The following is a 15,611-nucleotide window of genomic DNA, read 5'->3' as shown; positions in this document are numbered from 1 at the left end:
GCATTCAATCGCAAGCATTATAAAACGGCACCTCTCACTGTGTTACCAATCCAATGCAGCAGCTGAAAATAATTTATGAAGTGCACAAAGGTATAAAGCTTTCATTTTTCATTAAAGTGTATTGTCCTGCATGTGTTTATTGGCAACATATACAGGATCAAACATATGGGGAAGACACTTTATCCAAAACAAACATCTAAAGAAAATAAAACAATTTTGGGTCAGTCAATACTTAATGTGGTCATTCCACAAAAAACTAATTGTCCATTTTCTATAAAAATAAAATAAAAATAACAGGCCAAAAACATGACACAAAATCCAGTCAAATGTATGATCTCATACGTTTCAAAGTCTTTAGTTACTTCTACGCTGATAGGTCGGTTTTTGTTTATTCGAAACAGGGCTTTTGCTTGGGAATAGTACATTGCAGCAATATTTCAGAACTGTATTTGGACCACAGCTGGGCTTACACTCAGGAACTGTAGTCAGGTAGAGAAGCCAATAGCAAGCTATAGAACACACACAGTGGAGAGATGTCAGCCATAGTATTAAACACTGACACACAGCAACTGACAGCCTGAATGACACCCTAACTACTAGAAAGATGGTCTCACAGTTATCAACTCTTCCACAAAATGTGATTGCAGAACAGTGTACACCTCGCTCAATAATATCTGTACACACCATATATCCATCCTAATCTACGACCTCGCCCTCATCCATTCTCTAACCAGCACTTCCTTTCATTCATTCACTCCCAATCCGTCTCCCTCCCTGTCTTAAGTCAAGTCACCACACAATAACAGGCAGGCAGTCAGTCAGCCATACAAGGCTGGGTTGGGGTTGTGAATGTATCTGTAAGAGGGGTAGAATCACCCCTGACCTTTGCATGTCTCTGGTGCACGAGGTAACAATGCGCTTCACCACTGATCCAGGATCAGATAACTCCTAACCCTAACCATTATGAGGATGAACAACTATCGGACCCTGGGTCAGTGGTAAGGGATCCTTCTGCCTCCTCAGCTCTCCAGTGATGCTCTCCCTTCAGTCATCAGTGCTCTCCAGCACACTCTGACTCAGAGCCAGGTCCCAGTAGTGTTCTGTCCCGTGCTTCTTAAAGTGTTCTCTAGCCATGTTCTCTGTAGGACACTGCTTAAACTTAATCTCCCCGTAGTTACGCTCCTTAGCCGTGCCCTAGGAGGAGGGAGGAGAGGGGACAGATGGAGGCAGGAGAGAAAACAGCAGGGGGAGAAAGAGAAAGACAAGGTTAGATCAGTCTATACTGTGTTTACAATCAATCCATTTTAAAGAAGCCAGTTGTCCAAGATGAACATGATTAGTATATGAAGCATGCATTACACTCCTGGAGCGTTAGTGAAATAAGATGTAATGGTTAACCACTCACCTCCCAGACCAGGCTGCATCTGTTGTTCTTCTTGGTCTCATCGTCTGCATCTGGATCTGACAGACAGAGGAGAAAGGAAAAGGATTCAGAACCACAACAGTGAAGTATTATGTAATATAAACAGTAAGACATACAGCGTGGATCATCAACTAGATTCAGCTATGGGCCCATTTTCTCTTGAGCAGATGGTCAGGGGGGCGGAACATAATTACAAATCATTTGCAAATTGGCCGCAAGAAGCCCATACAGATATAACATTTGACTAAAACAATCATTTCAAACCATGCTTACATTTGTAAACGATCACATAGTGGCAAGAAAAAGTATGTGAACCCTTTGGAATTACCTGGATTTCTGCATAAATTTATCATCAAATTTGATGTGATCATCTAAGTCACAACAATAGACAAACAGTGTGCTTAAACTAATAACAAATTGTATTTTTGTCTATATTGAATACATAATTTAAACATTCACAGTGTAGGTTGGAAAAAGTATGAACTATGAGACTAATGACTTCTCCAAAAGCTAATTGGAGTCATGAGATATGTTGGTTAGAGATGCCTTGCCCTATAAAAAAATAAACTGATGTAAACCATGCCTCGAACAAAAGAGAAGAGATTACAGAAACCTAAGATGGAGAACTGTTGACTTGCATAAAGCTGGAAAGCATTACAAAAGTATCTCTAAAAGCCTTGATGTTCATCAGTCCACGGTAAGACAAATTGTCTATAAATGGAGAGTTCAGTAGTGTTGCTACTCTCCCTAGGAGTGGCTGTCCTGCAAAGATGACTGCAAGAGCACAGTGCAGAATGCTCAATGAGGTTAAGAAGAATCCTAGAGTGTCAGCTAAAGACATACAGAAATCTCTGGAACATGCTAACATCTCTGTTGACGACTCTACGATACGTAAAACACTAAACAAGAATGGTGTTCATGGGAGGACACCACGGAAGAAGCCACTGCTGTCCAAAAAAAACATTGCTGCACGTCTGAAGTTTGCAAAAGTGCATCTTGATGTTCTACAGCGTTACTGGCAAAATATTCTGTGGACAGATGAAACTACAGTTGATTTGTTTGGAAGGAACACACAACACTATGTGTGGAGAAAAAAAGGCACAGCACACAAACATCAAAATATCATCCCAACTGTAAAGTATGGTGGAGGGAGCATCATGGTTTGGGGCTGCTTTGCTGACAGCTTGCTATCATCGACGGAAAAATGAATTCCCAAGTTAATCAAGACATTTTGAAGGAGAATGTTAGGCTATCTGTCTGCCAATTGAAGCTCAACAGAAGTTAGGTGATGCAACAGGACAACGACCCAAAACACTGAAGTAAATCAACAGAATGGCTTCAACAAGAAAATACGCCTTCTGGAGTGGCCCAGTCAGAGTCCTGACCTCAACCCAATTGAGATGCTGTGGCATAACCTCAAGAGAGCAGTTCACACCAGACATCCCAAGAATATTGCTGAACTGAAACAGTTTTGTGAAGAGGAATGATCCAAAATTCCTCCTGACCATTGTGCAGGTCTGATCTGTAACTACAGAAAACATTTGGTTGAGGTTATTGCTGTCAAAGGAGGGTCAACCAGTTATTAAATCCAAGGGTTCACATACTTTTTCCACCCTGCACTGTGAATGTTTACACGGTGTGTTCAATAAAGACATGAAAATGTATCATTGTTGTGTGTTATTAGTTTAAGCAGACTGTGTCTATTGTTGTGACCTAGATGAAGATCAGATCAAATTTTATGACCAATTTATTTAGAAATCCAGGCATTTCCAAAGGGGTCACATACTTTGCCACTGTATACATCTCGTATGTTGGAATACTTTGGAACAGATTAAATGACAATCACTTGGAGTTGATTTGTTGCTGTTTTTAGTATGAGCCAGTCAGTTGTGTTGTGACACGGTAGGGGGGGTATACAGAAGATAGCCCTATTTAGTAAAAGACCAAGTCCATATCATGGTAGGGCAGCTCAAATAAGCAAAGAGAAACGACAGTCCATCATTACTTGAAGGTCAGTCAATACGGAAATTAGAACTTTGAAAGTTTCAAGTGCAGTCGCAAAAACCATAAAGCGCTATGATGAAACTGGCTCTCATGAGGACCGCCACAGGAAAGGAAGACCCAGAGTTACCATTGCTGCAGAGAATAAGTTCATTAGAGTTACCAGCCTCAGAAATTGCAGCCCAAATAAATGCTTCAAAGAGTTCAAGTAACAGACATCTCAACATCAACTGTTCAGAGGAGACTGTGTGAGTCAGGCCTTCATGGTCAAATTGCTGAAAAGAAACCACTACTAAAGGACACCTATAAGAAGAAGAGACTTGCTTGGGTCATGAATGATGTGCAATGGACAGACCATTATGTCCTTTGGTCTGGAGTCCAAATTTGAGTTTTTTGGTTCCAACCGCCGTGTCTTTGAGACGCAGAGTAGGTGAACGGATGATCTCTGCATGTGTGGTTCCCACCTTGAAGCATGGAGGTCGTGGTGTGATGGTGCTTTGCTGGTGACACTGTCAGTGATTTATTTAGAAATCAAGGCAAAGCATGGCTACCACAGCATTCTACAGCCATACGTCATCCCATCTGGTTTGGGCTTAGTGCGACTATCATTTCTTTTTCAACAGGACAATGACCCAAAACATACCTCCAGGCTGTGTAAGGGCTATTTGACCAAAGGAGAGTGATGGAGTGCTGCATCAAATGACCTGGCCTCCACAATCACCCGACCCTAACCCAATTGAGATTGTTTGGGATGAGTTGGACAGCAGAGTGAAAGAAAAGCAGGCAACAAGTGCTCAGTGGAAACTCCTTCAAGACTGTTGGAAAAGCATACCTCATGAAGCTGGTTGAGAGAATGCCAAGAGTGTGCAAAGCTGTCATCAAGGCAAAGGGTGGCTACTTTGAAGAATCTAAGACTTAAAATATATTTTGATTTGTTTAACCTCTTGGGGCTAGGTGGGACGCTAGCGTGCCACCCGTGGTGCACTCCATCAACAGCAGGTGCATTTCAAGAGCGGCAAATTTGAATCCAAATAAATGTCAAAATTCAAATTTTTCAAAAATACAACTATGTTACACCATTTGAAAGATAAACATCTCCTTAATCTAACCACGTTTTACGATTTCAAAAAGGTTTTACGGCGAAAGCATAAATTTAGAGTATGTTAGGACAGTACATTTACAAGAGTTGTGTGTAATGTTTTGTCAAGTCAAAGACAGGGTCACCAAAACCATAAAACCAGCTAAAATGATGCACTAACCTTTTACAATCTCCATCAGATGACACTCCTAGGACATTATGTTAGACAATGCATGCATTTTTAGTTCTATCAAGTTCATATTTATATCCAAAAACAGCGTTTTACTATGGCATTGATGTTGAGGAAATCGTTTCCCTCCAATAACCGGCAGTCAAGTCAGCGTCAGAAATTAAATAATTAAAATTAGAAAACATTGGTAAAATATTATATTGTCATTTAAAGAATTATAGATTTACATCTCTTGAACGCAATCAACTTGACAGATTTAAAAATAACCTTACTGGGAAATCACACTTTGCAATAATCTGAGCACTGCGCCCAGAAAAATACGCGTTGCGATACAGACTAGACGTCATGTTGGGGAGATCTAAAATCGAAAATACTATGTAAATAATCCATTACCTTTGATTCTCTTCATCAGATGTCACTTCCAGGTATCACAGGTCCATAACGAATGTAGTTTTGTTCAAAAAAGCTCATCATTTATGTCCAAAAATCTCCGTCTCGTTAGCACATGATGTAAGCCAGCCGGACTTCTCGTCATGAACGAGGGGAAAAAATATATTTCCGTTCGTTCAAACATGTCAAACGTTGTACAGCATAAATCATTAGGGCCTTTTTTAACCAGAACATGAATAATATTCAAGGTGGACGAATGCATACTCTTTTATAACGTATTGGAACGAGGGTACCCAAGATGAACTCGGCGCAAGGTGTCTAATGGGCCATCATCGTTCCATGGCTCTTGTTCGGTCAGATCTCCCTCCAGAAGACTCAAAACACTTTGTAAAGGCTGGTGACATCTAGTGGAAGCAATAGGAAGTGCCAAAATATTCCTAAACCCCTGTGTTTTTCAATGGGATAGGTTTAAAGTCAATACAACACATCAGGTATCCACTTCCTGTCAGAAAATGTCTCAGGGTTTTGCCTGCCAAATGAGTTCTGTTATACTCACAGACACCATTCAAACAGTTTTGGAAACTTTAGAGTGTTTTCTATCCATATATAATAAGTATATGCATATTCTAGTTACTGGGTAGGATTAGTAACCAGATTAAATCGGGTAAAAAAAATTATCCAGACGTGCAAATGCTGCCCCCTAGACCCAACAGGTTAACACTTTTTTGGTTACGACATTATTCCATATGTGTTATTTCATAGTTGTGACGTCTTCACTATTATTTTGCCATGTAGAAAATATTACAAATAAAAGAAAAACCCTTGAATGAGTAGGTGTCCCAACTTTTGACTGGTACTGTACATATAAATAAAATTCTCACCATCTCTCTTGGAGTTGTGTTCTTCCCATTTGATTCTGTTCAACATGAGCCTCTTGAACTTCTTCTGGGCTTTGGGACCTGAGAGAACAGAACATGCATGCTCAGTCATGTAGTTAACTCTGGGCTAAAGAAGAACCCATTTACAGCAACAAGTCATAAGAAATGTTATGAGATTTTCATGAGTAATTCATGGTAATTAAAGGCAGCTTGAATGGTTCAGACTCAGTGAAAGTAGACCCCATTTAAAGAGACTAATATGGTCCCTCTCCTCTCACCCCCTTCCCTCCATCCACCCCTCTCTCACCTCCCTCCACCACCACCATGTTGACGTCTCGGTGTAGCACCACGGTGCCCGTCAGGTACAGCTGGTTGGCGTTAGCTTCCACCTTAAACTTCTTAGCCGGGTTGTGGAGGTTACGGATCCTGAGGGAAAGCGAGGGGGTGAGCGAGCAAGTACGAATGAGTAGGAAAGGCACACGGACACACTAAGCCGTAAATAGTTACATGTGCACAGAGACTTACCTAAACACTATAACATGCACACAAAACCTTACGCTATCCAGAGACATACCCTAACTCACCTATAGACTGAGATGTGAACTCCAAGACTCAGGTCCTCTTTCAGCTTCTTCACCTTCTTCTCTTTTCTCTGCTCAGTTGTGAGCTTCCGGGCTGCATTGGCCTCCTCATGGGCCCTGAGGACAAACACACAGACAGCTGGTTATGTTGTGAGAGATGTCATATGGAGGGAGAGGACAGAAATGGTGAGTCAGGAAGTGGGTGAAATAGGAGCAGTGATAGATGGGAGGCAGAAAAGAGAGAGGGGGGAGAGAGAGCGAGGAGAAATGGGTTAATAGATGAGGGAGGGGGTAAGAGAAAGAATGGACAATACAGAGAGAAATGTGTAGCGGTTTGACTTACTTCTGTCTCTTGGCCATCTGTGCTCTGACGTGGGCCTCTACCTTAGTGGGATCCTGTACTGCCTCCGTGCCCAGCACTCTCATCAGGTTAGAGATGCGCACTGAAACGGGGAAGAGAGGAATACAGGCCTCAAACAGGACTACCACTCAGTAAAACTTCAAATTGAAGAGAAAAGAAAAGCAGCCTTCCTTCAACAGCCCTGATCTCTATCCTACCTTTAGGTTCTGGGGGGGGCATGAGCCCCAGTCGGACCTTCTCTTGTAGCTCTTTCTGTCCCTCCCTGCGAGTCTGTCTCCTCAGCTTCTTCTGTTCCTTCTTAGTCAGGTACACTCCCAGAGTCACTCCTGGCTTGTCTGTGTCCACTGGAGAGAGGGAGACCAACACTTAGAGCAGCCTTCTCAAGCTGAACAGTAATCTACGCCTTTCGGTCAGGTTGTCAACAAGGCGGCATGGCGCATAAAATATTTCCATAAAATATGTTTGAATTTTCAGACTAGTTTTCATCTGGAAGGCAGATAAAGGGTTTCTATCAAAACCAATCCCTTTGTCATGTGAAAACAGAATCCTAGTCATTACTCCACACGCTTAATTAGGTCACTTTTGTTTTGAGCTGAGTTCGCCGTGGGCTTTGAACAGGTCCACTGGGTCACACCTGGGCGGCAGCCCCGTTCCAAATCGAACGCAGTCAACTTTCAGCCCGTGCAAAACACGCCTACACGGGCGGCCGGGTGAGATGAATCTAACCCCCTGACTAATATCCAGGAGCCCTTTTTGGGACCTTGACATAAAAGTAACATCAAAGAAGGGATGTGTGTGGTTACCCAGGGGCTGATCTGAGCAGGGTGCTCCACCAGGTTTGTGACTCCAAACAACTCCATCGTCACAAAATTGGTCTCTGTGGATCTGAGAGAGAAGAGATGTGATCAGCTCAACAAGAAATCTGGAAAATGGTGGAGGACTTTCATGATAATTCTTGAAAAGGTATACAACTTGGATATAGATGTTAGGATGATAATATTGAGCTAGTAAAGTGGGGATTAAATGTGTAAAGACTCACAGGTCAATGTTGGAGGGGAGGATGTACGAGTCCCACCACTCAATGATGGGCACCTGCCCGTCTCCCAGCATCTTCTTGGGGGCAAAGAGGGCCAGCTTGGTGGAGGCCTGGATCCCTGTCTTCTTGGCTGCCTGGGCGATCTCTGTCTGCAGCTTCTCCAACTGGGCCTGGACAGGGGACGGAGGTGGTTTTGGTTGTTTCATTTTACACTCTACAAATAAGCTTTTCCTCTCTGTGTATTGATCAATTGTTGTGAAACGCTTTCAAAATAATAAAAGGCTATGGTGAGAGGTGGAAGGTGATGGGTCAGATTTGGTACCTTAGTTCTGATCCTCTGGGCGATCTTCTCAAAGCGTCCCTGCTCGTGGAACTTGAAGCCCTTCTTGGCTCGCTGGGCGGGTGCTATGTTAACACGCCCGTCAAAGTAGATAGTGGACTCCAGGTCCTCGCCAGGCTTCTCCTTCAACTGCTGACGGAACTGCTCCCTCTTCACCGCACGGATATTAGCTGTGGACGGAGAGGAGACGAACGAACACAGTCAGATATTAGCTGTGGACGGGGAGGAGACGAACGAACACAGTCAGATATTAGCTGTGGACGGGGAGGAGACGAACGAACACAGTCAGATATTAGCTGTGGACGGGGAGGAGACGAACGAACACAGTCAGATATTAGCTGTGGACGGGGAGGAGACGAACGAACACAGTCAGATATTAGCTGTGGACGGGGAGGAGACGAACGAACACAGTCAGATATTAGCTGTGGACGGGGAGGAGACGAACGAACACAGTCAGATATTAGCTGTGGACGGAGAGGAGACGAACGAACACAGTCAGATATTAGCTGTGGACGGGGAGGAGACGAACGAACACAGTCAGATATTAGCTGTGGACGGAGAGGAGACGAACGAACACAGTCAGATATTAGCTGTGGACGGGGAGGAGACGAACGAACACAGTCAGATATTAGCTGTGGACGGGGAGGAGACGAACGAACACAGTCAGATATTAGCTGTGGATGGAGAGGAGACGAACGAACACAGTCAGATATTAGCTGTGGACGGGGAGGAGACGAACGAACACAGTCAGATATTAGCTGTGGACAGAGAGGAGACGAACGAACACAGTCAGATATTAGCTGTGGACAGAGAGGAGACGAACGAACACAGTCAGATATTAGCTGTGGACGGGGAGGAGACGAACGAACACAGTCAGATATTAGCTGTGGACGGGGAGGAGACGAACGAACACAGTCAGATATTAGCTGTGGACGGGGAGGAGACGAACGAACACAGTCAGATATTAGCTGTGGATGGGGAGGAGACGAACGAACACAGTCAGATATTAGCTGTGGATGGGGAGGAGACGAACGAACACAGTCAGATATTAGCTGTGGATGGGGAGGAGACGAACGAACACAGTCAGATATTAGCTGTGGATGGGGAGGAGACGAACGAACACAGTCAGATATTAGCTGTGGATGGGGAGGAGACGAACGAACACAGTCAGATATTAGCTGTGGATGGGGAGGAGACGAACGAACACAGTCAGATATTAGCTGTGGATGGGGAGGAGACGAACGAACACAGTCAGATATTAGCTGTGGATGGGGAGGAGACGAACGAACACAGTCAGATATTAGCTGTGGACGGGGAGGAGACGAACGAACACAGTCAGATATTAGCTGTGGATGGAGAGGAGACGAACGAACACAGTCAGATATTAGCTGTGGACGGAGAGGAGACGAACGAACACAGTCAGATATTAGCTGTGGACGGAGAGGAGACGAACGAACACAGTCAGATATTAGCTGTGGATGGAGAGGAGACGAACGAACACAGTCAGATATTAGCTGTGGACGGAGAGGAGACGAACGAACACAGTCAGATATTAGCTGTGGATGGAGAGGAGATGAATGAACAGTCAGATATTAGCTGTGGACGAAGAGGAGATGGATGGAGAGGAGATGAATGAACAGTCAGACAGGTGACTGAAGATCAGGGAATAGAGCATGCTGATTGTGACAGTAGAGGAGAGTTGTACCTTTGAGCGTGGGCATGCGGTGTGTTAGCTCCACCTCGTTGCCGCTGGCATCCACGGTCCGACCCATATCATCCAGAATCAGAGGGGCCGGCTTGTTTGACTCACGGGCCTCTGCCACCTTCCTACACCCAACACACACACAAACTCAGATGACATACATGTGTTAAGCCTCCCTGTAGTATGACATGTATTTGTGGAAGTGTCTGAAGTCGGGGCTGTGGTGTATGCTATACTCACGGTGGTGCTATCCCCATGGCGTGTAGGTTGGCCAGCGCCACCAGGTTATGAGGTCCTCCAGTGTTAACAATGGCTCCCAGTATACCAGGCTTCATGGCTAACTGCGACTGGATGCGGGCCTGCAGCTCTGCAGCCTTCCTAGCCTTCTCGATGGCATCGTTCATGAAAGTAGCTGCCTGGGAGGGAGCGATGGACTGGGCAGAGCCCGAGGAGGGGGCAGAGGGAGCAGGGAGAAGACGAGAGGCAAAAGGGGGGTCTGGCTGGGGAGTGGGCAGGGGCAGCCTCTGGAGGGAGACAGGAGATTGTTATAAGACCGTAATAACACAAGTCCACAATATCTGTCAGACATCTACACTTTTCATTTATAAGGAGGAGAAAAGACAGCCAATCCTTCAAGAGAGGGAGAGAGTGGAGGAAGATTAGTTTCACCTGCTGGGAAGACACTGGGACGAAGCTCAGCTGTTTCTTCCTCTCCTCTATCTGTCTGGTGGCAGCCTCCATCATCTGTTTGATCTGAGGACAGAGAGAGAGAATGAACACATTGATTCATTTCACAAGGATCGTGACACGTCTGTATGTGAAGCAGGATCTTGGTACATGTGTGTTTCATATGGGAAACAGTGTGTATGTGAGTCTGTGTGTGTGTGTGTGTGTGTCTACCTGTATCTTAGTGAGCATGCCAGGGCTCTCAGTAGGGGGTGCAGGTAGGACCTCTGGTTCCTCCACCTCCTCGAAGCGGGGGACACGTTTCCTCTTCACCGGCACCCCATCTCCTGCCTCGGGGACGTCGCGCCTCGCACCCACCTCCACCTCATCACCAAACACATCCTGGGGGAACATCAGTAGGCGGCAATGGCCTGAGGCTTAGCCAGAGGCACAGCCAAGCAATCTAACCAATGCAATGAGTAATTTAAACAACCCCCTGGGGAATATCCACTCACTGTTTCCTGCTCCCAGGGGAGATATGTATGACACTAACATAATAAAGATCAAGCCTTGAGACAATGACTTTCTGTAGATGAAATCTCTGATAATGGTAGAAACTTACCTAGCCTATTGTTTACACCCATTCAATCCCTTCCGATATCTGTTCCATCTCCATGGTCTAAACATGTAGATAGCTACTGGTTACAGGCTACAGGTTAATGTGTTCCATCTCTATGGTCTAGACATGTAGATAGCTACTGGTTACAACCTACAGGTTAATGTGTTCCATCTCCATGGTCTAGACATGTAGATAGCTAGTGGTTACAACATACAGGTTAATCTGTTCCATCTCTATGGTCTAGACATGTAGATAGCTACTGGTTACAGGCTACAGGTTAATGTGTTCCATCTCTATGGTCTAGACATATAGATAGCTACTGGTTACAACCTACAGGTTAATGTGTTCCATCTCTATGGTCTAGACATGTAGATAGCTACTGGTTACAACCTGCAGGTTAATGTGTTCCATCTCTATGGTCTAGACATGTAGATAGCTACTGGTTACAACCTAGAGGTTAATGTGTTCCATCTCTATGGTCTAGACATGTAGATAGCTACTGGTTACAACCTACAGGTTAATGTGTTCCATCTCTATGGTCTAGACATGTAGATAGCTACTGGTTACAACCTACAGGTTAATGTGTTCCATCTCTATGGTCTAGACATGTAGATAGCTACTGGTTACAGGCTACAGGTTAATGTGTTCCATCTCTATGGTCTAGACATGTAGATAGCTACTGGTTACAACCTGCAGATTAACGTGGAACATGTGGTACATCAGCAGCAGTGTGTGGTGAGGTCTACCTTCAGGTCTCTCTTGCGGTTCCTCTCCCCAGCACCCTTGTTCCCACGGGAATTGCGGCTCTCCTCCAGGGCCTCAAATAGTCTCTCCACGAACCCACCGGCAGACTCATCCAGGAATGGACGCAGCTGGTCTGATGGGTCAAAGGTTAGGAGTCAAGGGTCAAATACAACATTTAAAGACTGCTGAACAGTTATCTGTTTGAGTCAGACCCACAAAAAACAGACGTTCTGGAAAAATAGGCTAGCAAAACAGAGACAAGGTTCAACACAGCTTTTCTGCCTTAATTTCAGTGTAACATGTCACACACCAACTGCCCTCATAATCCCCTCTCACACACACCTGTAGTCTTCCTCTTGTCCAGGCCCTTGCCTACACAGTGCAGGGCCGCAGTGACGACAGTAGGCTCAGAGAAACCCAGCACCTTCTTCACGGTCCGTTCCACCCAGGGCCGCAGCTCCTCCACCTCCCGTTTAGGAAGAGACATCGTCTACAACACAATGGTAGTCGGTAAACAAACAAACACACAGAAACAAACAAACTTCTTAGCTAGCCAAGCAGCTAGCGTTAACCTTAGTGGCATGGATAGGTGATCAGCAAAGTTGACAAACAGACCAACGTCACGTGTATCTGCCCAGTTAACGTTTTCTAGTTAAGTTAGCTACTAAAAGTTATGGTTAGTTTGCTTGCCATGTTAACAAACACTTGCTGTTTTTGTTTCCCTTGCCTGTTCACATTTCACCTGTCAACACAGATGTTTGCCAGTGTTGGCTAGCTAACTAGCTATGTCTCAACTACTAGCTAGCATTGAACTCTTGTAGCTAGCTAGAAAGCTACAACAGGCTGATTCCCCCGTGCGGTGAGCAACTTACCAACCAGACGATTTCGTCCTTAACAGGTAAATATATCCTCTTATATCAATTATATTCTAAAACATGAATATTAAAAGATTGAAATAAATAAATCCAAGTCGCTGTGAACAAACTTTCTGTTAGCGCGGCGTTCACACGACGTTCTGAATTCAGAACCCGGAAGCGGAAACACTTGAGGTATCTTCTTCTACTGTCAGTACTTGTTCGTTGTTGCCGCCTATCGTAAATCAATCGTAAAATCAACACGTGAATAATAGTTATTTATTTAACTAGGCAAGTCAGTTAAAGAACACATTCTAATTGACAATGACGGCCTACCAAACTGCTGGATTAAACATGTACAATAAAATATAGGCCAAAACACATCACGACAAGAGAGACACCACAACACTAAACAAAGACCTAAAACAACAACATAGCATGGCAGCAACACATGAAAACATAACATGGTAGCAGCACAAAACATGGTACAAACATTATTGAGCACAGACAACAGCACAAAGGGCAAGAAGGTAGAGACAACAATACATCACGCGAAGCAGCCACAACTGTCAGTAAGCGTGTCCAAAATTAAGAGTGAAGAGATGGCGATATAACGGTCCAGTTTGAGTGTTTTGTGCAGCTTGTTCCAGTCGCTGCAGCGAACCGAAAAGAGTAGCGACCCAGGAATGTGTGTGCTTTGGGGACCTTTAACAGAATGTGACTGGCAGAACGGGTGTTGTATGAGGAGGATGAGGGCTGCAATAGGTTTCTTAGATGGGGGGGCGAGGCCAATGATAACAAAAAGAGCCTATGCTGCAGGCAGAGTACTTTCATCAAAATACAGATTTTCCAGAAGTAGTCTACAATTTGCCCAATCACCGTGCATTTGACACAGATGATTGTCTTGTTGTAGCAGTTTGTCACTTGAGTACAAGAGTGTGTTCAGTTCGATTGAACCTTTGCTACGTTTCGTATATATTTGTACTGAACGGCACGTTCCCCCAAAACGTTCAAATCAAATGTGTCACATGCTTCGTAAGCAACAGGTCTGGACTAACAGTGACATTCTTTCTTACGGGCCCTTCCCAACAATGCAGAGAGAAATAATAGAAAATTAAAACACGTAATAATAAAAGTCATAATAGCTACTCAATGGGTAACGATAACTTGGCTATGCTATATTAGTACAGAGTAGATATTCAGGGGTGTAAGGTCATTGAGGTAGATATGTACATAATGTATAATAGGAATAAAGTGACAGATAGCCAACGCTGCTGCTACTGTTTACTATGTGATAAATCAAAATAAGTGAGTGCAAAAACGGGCAATGCAGATAGTCTGGGTAGCTATTTGATTAACTATTTAGCAGTCTTGTGGCTGGAGTCTTTGGCCGTTTTTATTGAACAGACTTTGAGGTACGTTAGCTCCGTTTTTGTGGGTTTGGCTTAAAGCAATGAGTGGCGTATTTCAAGAGAAGCCAAGCATTTTCATCCACAACCCCTCCCCGTATTTTAATTGGTCGTTCAGTACCCCCGTTTCCGTTTAATTGAACGTTACTCTACTTTGTTTCGTACTGAACGCAGCCCAGGAGTAGGAAACGCTACTTTATTGCAATTTGGATTGTCGGCCACCAGTCGGGAGTAGAGTGACGTTATAGGCTACAGCCTAGGTCGGCCTTGTCAATTGAACTTGAATTTCGAATAGAATATATACACTGTCAGACATAGATACAACTGCATTAATGCGTTTTCTCAATCACTACGGGATGCGTAAACAAACTGACATGCATTCATAGAATTGGTTGAAAACACTGGATAATGTTGAAGATGCCGCCTTGTTTATTTGGTTATTTCCTTTCCGCGCCCCCTTTTCCCTTTCTCTCCTTTTCCTCCTGGCGCGCGATGTAGGTCATCTGAGTCCAGTAGTAGTAGTTTGAGCACGAGAGCTGCAGTGTGAGCCGGGGGCTACCCCCCGTCTGCCGGATTACATGCAACGCTCTCCCGCCCCTCTCCACCCTCTAGTCTACTCCCTCCCTTCCCTCTCCACCTCTCCCCCTCCCTAGTACTACTACTGCAGTAGTGTTTTAGAACCCTTGCACTGCTGTTTTATAATGATCTAGGCCTACTACTGTAACTGTACTAAGCTGTACAGCCAAAGAGTACAAACACCACTCTTTTTCTGTGGAATTCTGTTTTTCATTATTTACTCTCTCTTTCTTTCATTCTCATTCCACCTCTTTTTATATCTCCATATTTCTCTCACTTTCACAGGGCTCTCTCACACACAAAACACACACATCTTTCCAATTCATCCTCCTCACATGCAGGGATTGACTGACTAAATGCCCTGGCAAAAAATTTGTTTGGTAAAAAATGATACTTTTTAAAAATGTTATTTCACTTTTATTTAACCAGGGAGGCTAGTTGAGAACAAGTTCTCATTTACAACTGTGACCTGGCCAAGATTAAGCAAAGCAGTGCGACACAAACAACAACACAGAGTTACATGGAATAAACAAACATACAGTCAATAACAATAGAGAAAAAAAGTCTACATTCAGTGTGTGCAAATGAGGTAAGATAAGGGAGGTAAGGCAATAAATAGGCCATAGTGGCAAAATAATTACAATTTAGCAATTAAACACTGGAGTGATAGATGTGCAGAAGATAAATGTGCAAGTAGAGATACTGGGGTGCAAAGGAGCAAAAAAATAAAAACTGTATGGGGATGAGGTAGTTGGATGGGCTA

The 15,611-nt window shown here is 44.1% G+C and overlaps 1 protein-coding gene across 1 annotated transcript; it reads right to left on the bottom strand.

Annotated features, from left to right (window-relative positions):
• Positions 1-93: 93 nt before the first annotated feature.
• On the bottom strand, positions 94-13,094 carry LOC106575056 (PRP3 pre-mRNA processing factor 3 homolog (yeast)). Its single transcript, XM_045718868.1, has 17 exons — positions 12,882-13,094; positions 12,352-12,499; positions 12,012-12,142; positions 10,881-11,048; positions 10,650-10,733; positions 10,221-10,504; positions 9,984-10,105; positions 8,261-8,448; positions 7,942-8,108; positions 7,711-7,787; positions 7,100-7,252; positions 6,885-6,984; positions 6,545-6,658; positions 6,268-6,386; positions 5,964-6,041; positions 1,406-1,461; positions 94-1,194 (listed from the first exon to the last, which is right to left on the bottom strand). The coding sequence occupies exons 2-17, from the start codon at positions 12,494-12,496 to the stop codon at positions 1,045-1,047; spliced, it is 2,136 nt and encodes a 711-aa protein (XP_045574824.1). The 5' UTR covers positions 12,497-12,499; positions 12,882-13,094; the 3' UTR covers positions 94-1,044.
• Between the last annotated feature and the right edge of the window lie 2,517 nt (positions 13,095-15,611).

Source organism: Salmo salar, chromosome ssa05 (genome assembly GCF_905237065.1).
Source record: "Salmo salar chromosome ssa05, Ssal_v3.1, whole genome shotgun sequence".
Classification (NCBI taxonomy): domain Eukaryota; kingdom Metazoa; phylum Chordata; class Actinopteri; order Salmoniformes; family Salmonidae; genus Salmo; species Salmo salar.
This window is presented reverse-complemented; position numbering and strand designations above follow the sequence as displayed.